Source organism: Zosterops lateralis (assembly GCF_965231275.1).
Source record: "Zosterops lateralis genome assembly, chromosome: 27".
Taxonomy (NCBI): domain Eukaryota; kingdom Metazoa; phylum Chordata; class Aves; order Passeriformes; family Zosteropidae; genus Zosterops; species Zosterops lateralis.
In genome coordinates, this window is record NC_139787.1 from 5773435 (window position 1) to 5786025 (window position 12591).

A 12591-nucleotide genomic window follows, 5' to 3' on the forward strand; every position below is an offset into this window, starting at 1 on the left:
GCGGCGGAGCCGGGGGGAGGGCGGGGGGCGGCGGCGCGCATGCTCGGCGGCGCCCGCCCCGCCGGCACCGGAGGGAGGCGGAGGCACCGGAGGGGCGGCACCGGTGGGGGTGGATCGGCGCAGGAATGCTGTCGCCGCACCGCCGGGCACATCCCGACGGGCGACGATCGGGGAGCGGCACCAAGGGTGGGCTGCGGGCAGGATGAGCATGACACCGGTACCGGCGGTGGTCCCGGGGTCGATGCCGACGCCGGTGCTGGGTGCGAGGGTCCCGTCCCCGCGCTGTTCCCGTCCCTGCCGCCAGAGGGCGCTCCGGACGGCGCGGACTTGCAGTGCCACTCCCGGCCGCCGGGGTGCGCGCGCACGGCAGCGCGCGCTGGGAGGGGCGGGGCCGCTCGCGCAAGCGCAGTGGCGCGGCCCGGCGCTGCTGCCGTGTCCCCTCTGCGCGCGGCCATAGCGCGCGTGCGCGGAACGGCGGCACCGGGAGCGGACCGGGACGGGCTGGAGGCACCATGGGTAAGGGGGCACGGCGGGTAACGGGGAACCGGGAGTGAATGGGCAAGTGGGAGGTGACGGGGAAATGGGAAAAAGGGGAAATGGGGAAAGGGGGGCACGGGGACAGGGGTGGAATACCGGCGGCACGAGTGGTAACGGGGGTAATGGGGGAAGGGGCTTAACGGGGTAAGGGGGTAACCGAAGCGGGAGGAGTACCGGCGATAGGGGCAATAGCGGGGGTAACGGGAAAGGGGAGGAATGAGCGATACCGGGGCAGGGAAGGGCAGCGGGGGCACGGGGGGAATGGAGGTGTAACGGGGCACAGCGGTAATGGGGGCACGGCCATAACGGGGCGGGCGTCAACGAGAGCGGGGCGGCAGCTGGGCCAGGGGAAGGCGGGGATGAGGGGCGAGGGGGGCGGGATGCTCGGCACGGCCCTGTGGGTGCAGTGTGAGCTCAGGCCCGGGTCTGGCCTTGGTCCTGGGGCCGGTGCTGAGTCGGCCCCGGGACGCAGCCGTAGGCACGGGCACGTCCCTGGCACTGTCGTCGCTGCTGTCGCTGCTGCTGTTTGCCGGGATGCAGATGTACAGCCGGCAGCTCGCCTCCACCGAGTGGCTCACGATCCAGGGCGGGCTGCTGGGCTCCGCGCTCTTCGTTTGCTCCCTCACTGCATCCGTGGGGACTGGGAGCGGGACCTGGGGACAGGAGAGGGGCTGGTGGGGAGTGGGGCCAGGACACCGTATCAGGGGGCTGGGAACCACACCAAAGGGGTGGTGGGGAGCAGGGCCAGGGGCTGTGAGCGGAGCACGGGATGGGAGTCGGGGAACAGCAGCAGGTCCAGAGGCCAGGAATGGGGCTGGAGCAGAGAGGATGGGAGAGGGGAGCAGGTTCAGAAGGACAGCAGGATCCCGTTCTGTTCCTTAACTCCACAACCAGGCCTTCAACAACCTGGAGAACCTCATCTTTGGGAAGGGCTTCCAGGCCAAGATATTCCCTGAGAGTAAGTGTTGCAAGAACCCAGGAGGGGAGTAGGAACACGTTGCTGTCCAAAGGCCTGTGGAAGGGCTGGGGGTGCTCCAGCAGTAGCACTGGACAGTCCCAGCCCTGCCTTGGAACTGTGGCAGCTTCCCTTGAGCTTTTCCCGGGCCTGGGGGAAATTATGCTGCTGCAGCCATGCCCCTTCCACCCCTCTCACCCCATCACTGGGGGCAGCCCTGCAGTATCGTGTGTCTCCTGGTTCTCCACAGTCCTCACCTGCCTCTTGCTGGCCCTGTTTGCCTCTGGCCTCATCCACCGGGTCTGTGTGACCACCTGGTACGTCCAGAGCTGCCCTGGAGGGTGGGGAGCGACCAAGGGGAAGCCGAGGGACCACGGGTGACACTGGGAGAGGAGCAGGAGGCTGGGCAGTGCCAGGACTGGTAGGGAGCCTCAGGAGGCTGGTGAGGACAGCAGCACATTGGGGTCCAAGGGAGAGTGTTTAGGAGGGCAGGGGAGTGGGATCTAGGGGAAAGTGTTGGTTTACGAAAGGGCAGTGCAGTGGGATCCCAGGGAAGCTGTTGGGGTGAGCCTGGCATGTTCCTGCCCTCAGCAGCTGAGCAGCCTCTTTCCTTCTGCCCTTGTAGCCTCATCTTCTCTATGGTTGGTCTCTACTACATCAACAAGATCTCTTCCACTCTCTACCAGTCCACAGCACCTGTCACTGCTCCTGCCAAGGCTGTTGGCAAGGGCAGGAAGAGAAATTGATGTCCTGCTGCCCCTTCCTGGGGCAGCCCCCTTCCTATGGCCGATCCAGGACGCCCCCCTGCCCAATAAAGCCATTTCTTTATAGCTTCTTGTCTCTTCTGCCAGCTAACCCAGTTCCTGGCCCTGCTGTGTGCTGGTGTGGCTGGAAATGGCCCTGGAGCCTGAGGTAGATTCTGGGTTGGCCAGGGAAGGTGGGGGTGGCCAAGGGTGGAAAATGTGCTGCTGGCATCTTGACTGCCTAGACCTGCAAGGGAGGAAGATCCCAGTGGAGCCAGGATTGGAGCCGACTGGAGCTGCAGAGGCAGGAGTGGGCAGCAAGGTTGTGGGGGTCCCAGTGGCTCAGGGCTCCAGCTGCCACCAGACCGCTGCACTGGCACAGCTCAGGCTGCTGGGTTTGGCAGGGGATCACAGACTCGTGCCCTCCTCAGGACACCGGCTGGGTCACCGGGGCTGCCCGGCTGGGGGGGGTGGGAACAGCTCAGTCCCCGCAGCCGTGGGAGGGCGGGCGGGACTCGCTCCCACGCCGGGCCCCTGGCACCTCTCCGGCCGGACGTGGAGGAAACCAGATGCTTCCTGCGGCCGCGGCCGACAAAGCCCGGCGCTTCCTGGAGCACCGGGAGCGGGGCCTGACCCCGGGTCCCGGCGGGGTCCGGGTGCTGGTCCCGCCCGCAGGGGGCGCCCGTCGCTCTGTGGAACTACAGTTCCCGGCAGCCCTTGCGCGCGGCGCTGGTTGCATCATCGCAGCGCCGGGCGGGGAGCGAGACCAGCACCGGGAGCGGGACCGAGCCAGGTGGGGGTGGGGCTGGTCCCGGGCCCGGTCTTTGGGGGGAGCTCGCTTCGGCGGGGGAGGCCCAGGGGGGGTTGGGGCCCTGCTCCGGCCAGGAGGCCCCAGGGGAGACTGGGCCCGGCGCGGGGCGGTCCGTCCCTCCCGGCTCACCGGGCTTCCCTCCTCCTTCCTTCTGTGCCCCTCCCCCCCGTCCCACTTTCTTCCCCCGTCCCCTCTCCCCCCTTTCCCTTTCTCCCCTTTTCCCCTCTGTTCTTCTCATGGGTCCCCCTCTCCCCCTCTCCCATCTCCCCTCTCACACTCTCTCTCCCTTCAGGCAGCCATGACCAAGCTGGGGCAGTGGCTGTGTGGACTCGCCCTGCTGGGCTCGGCTTGGGCCGCGCTAGCTCTGGCCCCGCCGGGGCTGCAGCCGCCGGCCCCGCTCCGCCAGGCGCTGCTGCCGCTGCCCGTCTACCTGCTCGTGGCCTTCGGCTGCTACTCCCTGGCCACCGTGGGCTACCGCCTGGCCACCTTCAACGACTGCGAGGAGGCGGCGGCCGAGTTGCAGGAGCACATCAGGGCGGCGCGGGCCGACCTGCGGCGGCAGGGGCTGCCCCTCTGACCCCAATAAAGCCCAGGGACGGTGCTGCCCGTGCTGTTCTGTGACCCCGGGGCACGGCGGGGGCGGTGGGCTCCGGGGGGCTGTGGGCGCTGAGAGCCTCGGGTGCTGCTGGAAGCCACCCGAGGGAATCACTTGGTTCTCCCGGGTGAATCGCTCAGCTCTCAGCGGTGTGAGGTGAGTGTGTGATGAGAGGTTGGGGGTTTTGTGAAGAGCAAGGTCTCCATGCAGGTCCAGTTCTCCCGCTGGTCTCAGGGGCTACAGGGAAACCCCCCCACACCCGGTCCTCCCTGCCTGTCCCTCGCTGAGCTCCCTGGAACTCGGTTCTGGAGTCGGATGTGGGACTGGGCCATGCCTCAGAGAGCAAGCACATTCCTGGCTCAGATGTGGTTCACCCTGGCAGGTGGGAGCTGGAGGAGCCTCATCCCGTCCCCATTGGGAGAGTTCCCGGGAAGGAGGAGAGGGACTGGCAGGACAGGATGGGCAACACAGCCTTTAAATTGCAGCATGGTGTCACCCCCAGCCCCGACAGCTCGAGGGGAGCTCCCCTGACTCCTGTGCCCACCCACAGCACCACACTGGGCTTCACTGGGAATAGGGAGAGGTGGGGGGCTCTGTCTGGGGAGGGGCCTGCTCCTGTGGACCCCCATTTCTGCTCTCTGACCCCTTGTGCAAGAACCGGCTGCCCTGGCAGCCGCCAGCTCCTCCAGCCAAAGAACTTTGGGATTTTAATTAACAGCTGTGTATACTCTGCAGAAAGGAGCAGTTGGGAGCGGGAGGGAGGACTCGGGTTAATTAGCAGGAGCCGCTAATTAGCTGTTTCCTGAGCAGCAAAGGCTGGTGGGAATGGGGTGAGAAGCTCCCACCACTCACTGGCACACGGGTGGTTAGGGGAGTGACATAGCCCTGAATTTGGCCACGGTGGGGGCCTTGGTGGGATCAGGACCACAGCATAAGGGCGGCAGAGCCCTGGGGGCTACTGACAGCCTTCTGTGGGCTCCTCAGGGTCATCAGAGGCTACTCAGCTAACCAAGGGCTCCTTGTGGTCATTCAAAGGGGCTACATGTATCCATTCAGTGGCTACTTGTGGTCATGCAGGGGGCTACTCATGACTCTCTGCAGGCAATCTGGCCCCATCCCGGGGCTACTTGTGGCCATCAGGGGCTACTGGCAGCCAACCAGGGGGCTCCTTGTGGCCATCCAGGGGCTACACATGGCCATTGGAGGCTACTGACAGTCCTCTGTGAGCTACTCAGGATCGTCAGGGGCTACTTGTGGTCATCTAGGGACTACTGACAGCTGTCTATAAGCTGTGCAGGTTACTCATGGCAATCCAGAGCCTCTACTCAGGGCCATTCAGTGGCTACTCAGGGCCTTCAAGGGGCCATTTATGGTCATCCAGGGGCTTCTCAGGGCCTCTACTCATGGCCATGAGGAGCTACTCCCAGCCTGTGTGGCAGCAGCCTGGTGGCAGCTCCTCCCTGCATGGAGGCATCCGGGAGCTGCCTCCGGCTTGGCACGAGGGGCCACGTCATGGCCGCTCCCGGCATGGGGCAGCCGGAGCGACTGGTTGGCAGCTGAGGTGTGTCAGTGGAGAAAGCTGCCCTTTCCCGAGGCTGTGGGGCCGGGCTGGAGCTGCTCCTGCTGCCAGGGGGAGCAGGGGGCTCCTCCCCGCTGGGCCAAGTCCCCGGAGCAGGCACAGGGAGCCCTGGCTCCACAGGGGCAAGACAGAGCACGCTGGGAGCTCGTCCTCCTTCCCTTGGCACTGCACTCAGCTCCATCCCTCTATATGGATTTTTCCAGGCCGTGTGTGAGGTGTGCACCAGCAGCAGAGGCACAGCACAGCTCCTGCCAGCGTCCTCAGCACCACATCCATCATCCCAACAGTGTCATCTGGCCAGAGTATGGGATGAGGCTCCTCGGTCCTGGGGTGGCCTGCATGGGGTGGGGCTCTCTTTCTGCAAGGCTCCAGTGACTGCTGTGTGATTTGGCCCCTCCTGTCCCTCCACCGAGGCACTGGCCCGGTATCTTCATTCCAGATCGCTGTTAATTGGTTAATTGACATAGAATCAATGCTTGATCCAGGCCTGCTTGATCCACAGGGGTTTAGCAAGGATTCCCATTGATTTCCAGTTCCTGGCATGGTGGCTGCTCATCAGTTCTACTGACTTTTATCCCCACACTGTGATGGGTGGCTCCTGTAGTTCAGGGAGGGTCAGAGCAGGCCCCCACCAGTGCTGTCTCCCTTGGGGTCCCCTCGTGGCCTCAACCCAGTCCTCTTCCCAACACCAGGGCTGATGCCTGGTAAGGGTTTGCTGGAGCCCAGGATGTGTCAGGATGAGCCTCCACCACAAGAAGCCCCTTGCTGGCCACAAGGAGCTCCCAAAGCAGCTGTAGGGCCATGAGCTGTACCATCCTCTGCAGCAGAACCAGGAGGGAGGTACAAGAGGCAGGCACTGGGAAGTCTCTGATTTATTAAAAGGCACTTGAATTCATACAAAAGTGACATGTGGACCCCTGGAAGCCCCATCCCAGTGCCAGGCAGGGCCATGGTTATGGAAAACTATGCTCCCACCCTGGGATTTGAGGGGCTTATGGCACCCCAAAGGCATCGCTGAGAGCTCTGGGGCGTTTGCTGAAGGACGCAGGGCTGGAGGCAGGAGGTCCTTCCTGGTGTCCCACTGGGAGTGGCCAAGAGGACAGTGGTGGCACTCGGGGCTCAGCAGTGGGGCCAGCCCAGGCCAGAGTTGGGGTGCTTCTTAGTGGACCTCTCAGGCAGGCAGGGGGCTGTAGGGCTTGTCCAGCTCTGGCCTGTACCGCTGGAAGAGCCAGAACCGCACAAGGCTGGTGATGATCCCTGGCACATTGGGGACCTGCGGGAGGACATTGGGGGAGAGTGGATGTACCCCTCCCCCTGTGGTGCTGGGGGAAGTTTATTGGCCCCATCCCAGCTAATTAATTAAAATCAATACTCATCATGCTGAGCCTTGTCACCCTTGGCTGGGTGATACATGCATTGCTGAACAGGGCTGGCCCCAAGCCAAGCGCTCAGCTGAGAGGGGAATGAGGTGGAATGGAATAGGATAGAGTGGAATGGGATGGGAATGGCAATGGGGGTGGGATGAGGCAGGAAGGGGACAGAACAGAATGGGATGGGATGAGATAGAGTGGGATGGGATGGAGAAAGGTGGAAGGTTGAAGCAGGCCAGGGGATGGGACTGCATGGGATGCAATGGAGTAGGATGGGTTGGGACAGGACAGGACGGGAATGGGATGAGATGGGACATGATGAGATGAGATAGAGGGGGACAGGTTGGCACCCCTTGGCATTCCACCACCCCAACCCACTGTGATGTAGAGATCATGGAGCTGCAGGCCATAGAGTGTCCAGCTGCTGGAGGCCACAAAGGTGGTGATGGTCAGGGGAAAGGACAGGCACCGCGTCGACTTGCTCCGGACAACCTTGGCCTGCAGGAGCAAATGTCAGGCAGGGCCCGGACTGGCAAGCCCCAGCTCCACCGAGCCCCACACACCAGGTCAGCCAGTGGTGAGAGGTACATGCTGATAGTGAAGACACTGCAGAAGAGCCCCAGGTGTGTCAGGCGCGTCCCTGAGTCAACCAGGACGGTGAGGTAGCCATAGCCAGTGACCACCACAGCCAGGAGCAGCAGGACCTGCAGCAGCACGGGGCGCTGGGAGGGACAGCAGGGGGACATCAGGGTGAACGTCTCCCAACCTCCCCGTCACCCCAGGCCCCTGCCCCACCTTCGCGGGGCTGTAGTAGAGATACACCAGGATGTAGAGGGTCTGCAGAGCTGCTCCAATGGCATTGACGGTGACCACTGTCCCATCCCCCTTCAGGCAGCCATAGCCCAACCAGCTCAGGTTGCTGCAGGGACATGGCACAGGCACTTGGTTGCAGCCTGGGGAATTCCCCCTGCCCCTCAAATGTATGTGATTCCCCGCCCCACGGCCTGACCCCACTGTACTTGGCATCAGTGGTGAGGAAGGGCAGGAACTGGATGTTCTCCACACTCTTGGTCACCAACATCTGGCGCAGGTCAGACCTGAGGGGAGCGGAGGGCAGTGGCCTCCTGGGTGCCCAGCAGTGCTGGGGTGAGGAGGCTCCAGTCTCTGAAGCCAGCAGGCACTGCACCCCATCCCCATCATACCCCCAATCCCTTTGCACCAGCCATCCATGGCCCACTGCACCCCCAAACCGGGCCTGATGCCCTCCCCACTGCACCACTATGGCCCCCACTGCACACTCAAACTGGTCCTGACGCCTTCCGTATTTTACCCCCAAATGCCCCTCCATGGCCGCCACTGCAGCCCCCAAAATGCCTCTGTTGCCCTCACTATTGCACCCCCAACCGTCTCACCAGGCCCCACATTGCACCCCAAAACCGGCCCTGGTGACCTGATTGCACCCTCACTGCACCCTCAAATCCCCCTCCCCAAGGTCCCCCCTGCACCCCAAAACCGGCCCCGGAGTCCTCCCCCTCGCACCCCCAACGTCCCCGGCCCTCACTGCACCCCCGAGCTGGCCCCGGTGCGTTCCCCATGGCGCCCGCCCCCGCCCGGGGCCGCCGCCGATCGCTCACAGGCCGGTGGCGAACATGGCGAGGGTGGCGGCCAGGCAGACGCCGGCGAGCACCGACATGACCATGCCGGACACCGGGCAGCGGCGGGAGCGCGGCGGGCCCGGGGCTGCCCGCGGCAGGGCGGGGCGGGGCGGGGCGGGACGCACTACCGGGGAGGGATCGGCCGTGCACCGGGCGGGGAGGGGCGGCGGGGATCCGGCTCGGGCGGGGGGAGCAGCGCCGGCACCATCGTCACCGCCACGCGAGCACCCGGGCGGCAACGGGGAGGGCACTGGGGCCGGTTTGGGGGGTGCGAGGGGGCAGCTGGGGGGGAGCACCCCCGAGGTCTCGTGTATTGAGTGACCCCCTACAGGTCTAGGGGTCCGCATGTTCTGGCGTCCCCAGGGTCAGTCCCACGGTCCAGATAACACACCCTGGAGGTCACACACCTCTGTGACCCCAGCTCCCCACACCCCACGCCTTCCTCCTCCAGGAGTCACACATCCCTGTTACAACAATTCCCCAGAATCCTGCATCCCTGAGATCCACACTTCCATGGGCTTGAAGTCCCTGTGACCCCACTGTACCATGGTGCCCCCATACATCCTGGGGATCATTCATCCCTGCGACCCCAAGATGTCACCTCTCCAGGATCCTCCATCTCTAGGGTCCCCCACATTCAGATACTATGCATCTCTGTGACCCCAGTGCCCCAAGATCTCACCTCTCCAGGACTCCTGCTCACTGGGGTTCCCAATTCCAGGGGCCTCAAATCCCTGTGATCCCAGCTCCCTGCACCCACAGTGTCTCCCACCTCAGGGGTCCCACATCCCTGGAGTGCAAATATGCTGCATCCTCTGCCCAGCCCCGGGGACTCTGGTTCAGGCCTCTACTCATCACCAGTGGAATTTGTCCCATCCCATGGGATCTGTCCCACTCCAGTGGGGTTTGTCCCAGGAGTTGCTGCCCCCCCACCTGGAAGCTCACTCCAGTGCTGGGGGTGGGGATCCCCCTCTCAGGGGAGGCCTTTGTATCACCAGATAAAGCCGGGGACAGTGCCAGCCACTGTGGCATTTTGCCACTTAACAGCCCCGTGCAAACACCAGCCAATTAATTAATTAACCAGCCCAACCCCCCACAGGGGCCAGGAGAGCCTGGCCCAGGAGGGTGGGGGAGGTCTCTGGAGCTCAGCATGGTTTTGGTTATTTATTCCTGACAACGTATAAAAAGTCCGGTGTTAGAAAGCTGTACAAAGGGGGTGCTGGGGGGCCCCTCCGGCACCCAGCGGAGGGGAGGGATGGGGAAGGACCAAGGGATGAAGGATGGGGTAGGGGTGCAGCACAGTGAGGAGTGGGATGTTTCTTATAACCCCGCTCCCCTGCTGCGGGGCATCTCCAGCCCATCTGTGCTCCCCGATCACTGACACTGGGAGTAAGAGGCTTCCTGCACTGGTGTCACCTGGCCACCCCCATGTCCCCGCCTGCAGGACACATTCCAGTTCAAGCCCACCACAGGGAAAGCCCTGAGGGTGGTGGGTGAGCTCAGCTGTGGGACAGGGGTGCCAGCCCCCTGCTCCTCTCCAGCCTAGGGCACTTCAGCCCCTCCAGCTCCAGGCTCCTGCTTGGCCTCTGGCTGCCAGGACCATCCTGGAAGGGCCAGGGAAGCCTGAAGGCTCCAGCTGCTCCAATGGCTTTGGGCCGTCCAGCCCCATAATACTGACAAATCTTTTCCTTGCCCAGACGTGCACAGGGCAGGGCACCTGGGGCAGATGTCCAGGGACCATGGAGGTCCCCAGTGGCTGCAGCCTCAGTGGGTCTGGGCACGCGGCGCAGCTCAAAGCCCCTGTGGCACCAAGAGGGGCAGGAGAAGGCTGATGAAGGTGAAGGGGCGGCTGCTGCTGCGCATGGCCGAGTTCTGCCCCACACTCCTCAGCACGTGTGCGGCTGCATCGTCTGCGGGGGGGGAAAGAGAGGAGCCATCAGCAACCAGCAACCCCTGAAGACAAGCCATACCCCAAGCCAGCAGCACACCACCCCTGCAGAGGGTTGCCTCCAGCCTTGGTATCTTAGCTAGCTCCAGAGACCCCAGGAGAGGCATATGAGCTTAGCCCAGTGCCCCTGGCAAACCCCTGTCCCACCGTGTGGGTGGCTATGTCCAGGCCAGTGCCCTCCACATCAGTCCCTCCAGGAAGGTAGTTGGGCTCTGCCTGGTGCCCCCGAGAACACCCTGTCTCCCTGGAAGGAAAGTTGGCTCAGCCCCAACCCACAGCCCCCAACACACCTGCCTGGATCCTCCCCTTCTGTGTCGAGGCCGGGGCAGGTGGTGCCGGAGCTGTGGAGCAAACAGGGGGTCACGCCAGGGAAGGGCAGCACCCCAACCTTCCCAAAATCCTGTTTCACTGTGGGCTGTCCCCCCCCGCCACCAACACCTTCCCAGCCAAGCCGCGCGTGCCCACACCCCGGGCTGGCCAGGGGCCATGGCCAGGCCGTGACTCAGCGCAGCCAAGGCCACGCTGGGCACCGGCGCCGCGAGCGGGAAGGAGGGGATGCAGGGGGGCCCTGAGGGGGTGGTGATACTCACTGCCTTTGCCTGTCACCATCACCTTCAGCTTCAGGCAGGCTTCACCGTGGTGGTGGATGGGCTTGGCTGTGAAGGGAGAGGCAAGTTAGACAGGGATGGGGGGAGCCTGATGGCAATTCCCTGCAGCACCTCAGAGCCTCCCCCCGCTGCCCCTCAGCACTCACAGATGTAGTAGTAGCTGTGCCCCTCCCTGAACTCCTTGCCCAGTGTGAAGGGAGTGAAGCGCTGGAACTTCTCTGAGAACTTCTCAGGGCCATGCAGGGCACTGGGCTTGTCACATTCCCAGCGGATCTGCTCCTTGGAGCTGGGCTTGCAGGCCTGGTACTCCTCCAGCTCCACCAGGTACAGGGTGTAGCGTTCCATGACCCGGGGGTCCACGCTGCCCTCCTCGTAGTGGGGGCAGATGATGTCCAGGTAGTCATTGAGACGAACCTCCACCGTGTAGTCACTCCACAGAAACCTGTGGCAGGAGGGTGGGCAGGGGGGTCAGCTCTGGGTTAGGGGCTTTACTTGCACCCCCAAATCCCCCACACCCAGGGGGGTCAGCACCCTGCCCATGGCAGCGCTGGGTGGGGGCACCCTTGGGTCCACCGTCACCTGTGCTGAGTCTTGCAGCACCTGGAATACCTTTGAAAGGGCAAACCCCCTTCATTCTCCCTCCGGCTTGGCCCCCTGGCAGTGAGTGGTGAGCGCACCCCACTTCCCAGTGCTTCCCAAGAGCCGGGGAGCAGGGAGGGGACTCGCTGGGACGCGCACCCTGCCCGCACCCTGCCCGGCCCAGCGCTGCCGGAGCAGGAGGCGTCGCGGCTCTCGCCGTGGGGCAGCCAGCCTGGCTCCAGTTGTGCCCCACACCTCACCCGGGGGGGGCACGCTGGGGGCCTCCACGGGGTCCCCACCTAGCCAGCTGTGGTGGCCTTGAGAGAGCACATCCACCCACAGGGGCACCCCCTGCTCCCCAAATACTGTGGGGGGGTCACAGCCCTACAACCTAAGGGAGTCCTACACTTCAGGGGGACACGGCCTGGGGAGGGGGAAGAACCCCCACAACTTGGGGAGGGAGTGACTTGGCCCAGGGAAGGAGGGGAAGGCCCACATCTCCCCACGGGTGCCTAAGTGTGGGGCACCCCCACAGCCTGGGGGTCTGGAGAGTGAGAAAGGCGCCCCGAAAGCCAAGGGGGACGCTCCTAGAGCCTGAGAGAGGTCATGCCCTGGGGGAGCACCTCTACAGCCAGGGGGAGTCACGGCTCCGGGCGGGAAGGACCCCTAGAGCCTGTGGGGCTGTTGCTTGAGATGGGGTCAGCTCTCATCCGCGGCTGCCGGTGAGCGGGGGGCCTCGATCCAGGTCTACCCCCCCGCATATCCTGCGCCGTGTTTGTCAACACGGTCCCCGGGGCCGGCGCCGGGGCTGGCGCCGCGCCCCCCCGCGGGAAGGAAGAGGCCCCTTCGCATGGCCCTGGGAACGGAAAGGCCCCCCCCGGGCGCACCTGGACCGGCCCCGCTGCCCCCCGCACGGCCCCGCCGGCCCCGCACCGGCTCCGCACCGGCCCCGCCACCTCGTCCCGCCGCCCGCCCTGCACAAAGGCCGCCGAGGAGCGGAGCGGCACCGCCCGCGCCCTCGGGGCGGCCGGTGCCGGTCTCAGTGCGTGTTTGCGGGGAGGTCCCGGTGGGAGGCGGGGGTCACTCACCGAGGATTGGAGCTGTTCCAGAACACCGTGTGCCGCTCGGCCGTCGCTGCCCAGCACAGTCCTAGCCCCAGCCCCAGCAGGGCCAGGGGCACCCCCGGCTGCCCCATCGCTCCCCGGGTGCTG

General features: G+C 64.7%; 4 protein-coding genes across 10 annotated transcripts; 2 read left to right on the forward strand and 2 right to left on the reverse strand.

The window, feature by feature from the left end:
- Positions 1–444: 444 nt before the first annotated feature.
- On the forward strand, positions 445–2322 carry KRTCAP2 (keratinocyte associated protein 2). Its single transcript, XM_083879197.1, has 5 exons — positions 445–516; positions 1010–1164; positions 1432–1495; positions 1743–1809; positions 2118–2322. The coding sequence occupies exons 1-5, from the start codon at positions 513–515 to the stop codon at positions 2236–2238; spliced, it is 411 nt and encodes a 136-aa protein (XP_083735323.1). The 5' UTR covers positions 445–512; the 3' UTR covers positions 2239–2322.
- Positions 2323–2865: 543 nt separating this feature from the next.
- On the forward strand, positions 2866–3648 carry DPM3 (dolichyl-phosphate mannosyltransferase subunit 3, regulatory). Of its 2 annotated transcripts, none has more exons than XM_083879214.1 (2): positions 2866–3028; positions 3339–3648. In XM_083879214.1, the coding sequence occupies exon 2, from the start codon at positions 3345–3347 to the stop codon at positions 3621–3623; it is 279 nt and encodes a 92-aa protein (XP_083735340.1). In that variant the 5' UTR covers positions 2866–3028; positions 3339–3344; the 3' UTR covers positions 3624–3648. The 2 variants fall into 2 exon arrangements, with proteins under 2 accessions (XP_083735340.1, XP_083735341.1); XM_083879215.1 differs by having other exon boundaries at positions 3343–3648.
- A 2570-nt stretch (positions 3649–6218) lies between these two features.
- Positions 6219–8323, reverse strand: SLC50A1 (solute carrier family 50 member 1). 5 transcript variants are annotated; one of them, XM_083878744.1, is made up of 6 exons: positions 8225–8323; positions 7610–7687; positions 7386–7509; positions 7154–7312; positions 6969–7088; positions 6219–6493 (listed from the first exon to the last, which is right to left on the reverse strand). In XM_083878744.1, exons 1-6 carry the CDS (start codon positions 8287–8289, stop codon positions 6392–6394), a joined length of 648 nt encoding a protein of 215 aa, XP_083734870.1. In that variant the 5' UTR covers positions 8290–8323; the 3' UTR covers positions 6219–6391. The 5 variants fall into 5 exon arrangements, with proteins under 5 accessions (XP_083734870.1, XP_083734869.1, XP_083734871.1 ...); XM_083878743.1 differs by lacking the exon at positions 8225–8323 and having other exon boundaries at positions 7610–8114; XM_083878742.1 differs by lacking the exon at positions 6219–6493 and having other exon boundaries at positions 6573–7088.
- A 204-nt stretch (positions 8324–8527) lies between these two features.
- EFNA1 (ephrin A1) lies at positions 8528–12591 on the reverse strand. 2 transcript variants are annotated; one of them, XM_083878764.1, is made up of 5 exons: positions 12469–12591; positions 10948–11243; positions 10784–10849; positions 10484–10534; positions 8528–10155 (listed from the first exon to the last, which is right to left on the reverse strand). In XM_083878764.1, the coding sequence occupies exons 1-5, from the start codon at positions 12573–12575 to the stop codon at positions 10037–10039; spliced, it is 639 nt and encodes a 212-aa protein (XP_083734890.1). In that variant the 5' UTR covers positions 12576–12591; the 3' UTR covers positions 8528–10036. The 2 variants fall into 2 exon arrangements, with proteins under 2 accessions (XP_083734890.1, XP_083734891.1); XM_083878765.1 differs by lacking the exon at positions 10484–10534.

Bases quoted from the DNA above. Each gene is read 5' to 3' on its own strand.
- KRTCAP2 (XM_083879197.1), top strand. The intron at 1,165-1,431 runs GCATCCGTGGGG...CTCCACAACCAG, and splicing joins TCTTCGTTTGCTCCCTCACT to GCCTTCAACAACCTGGAGAA. The intron at 1,496-1,742 runs GTAAGTGTTGCA...GGTTCTCCACAG, and splicing joins GGCCAAGATATTCCCTGAGA to TCCTCACCTGCCTCTTGCTG.
- DPM3 (XM_083879214.1), top strand. From the start codon at position 3,345: ATGACCAAGCTGGGGCAGTGGCTGTGTGGACTCGCCCTGCTGGGCTCG.
- SLC50A1 (XM_083878741.1), bottom strand. From the start codon at position 7,938: ATGGAGGGGCATTTGGGGGTAAAATACGGAAGGCGTCAGGACCAGTTT. The intron at 7,313-7,385 runs GTGGGGCAGGGG...TGTCCCTCCCAG, and splicing joins TCTACTACAGCCCCGCGAAG to CGCCCCGTGCTGCTGCAGGT. The intron at 7,089-7,153 runs GTGTGTGGGGCT...TTGCTCCTGCAG, and splicing joins TCTCACCACTGGCTGACCTG to GCCAAGGTTGTCCGGAGCAA.
- EFNA1 (XM_083878764.1), bottom strand. From the start codon at position 12,575: ATGGGGCAGCCGGGGGTGCCCCTGGCCCTGCTGGGGCTGGGGCTAGGA. The intron at 11,244-12,468 runs GTGAGTGACCCC...CTCCTGCCACAG, and splicing joins TGGAACAGCTCCAATCCTCG to GTTTCTGTGGAGTGACTACA. The intron at 10,156-10,483 runs GTGTGTTGGGGG...CCCCCCCCGCAG, and splicing joins GAAGGGGAGGATCCAGGCAG to ACGATGCAGCCGCACACGTG.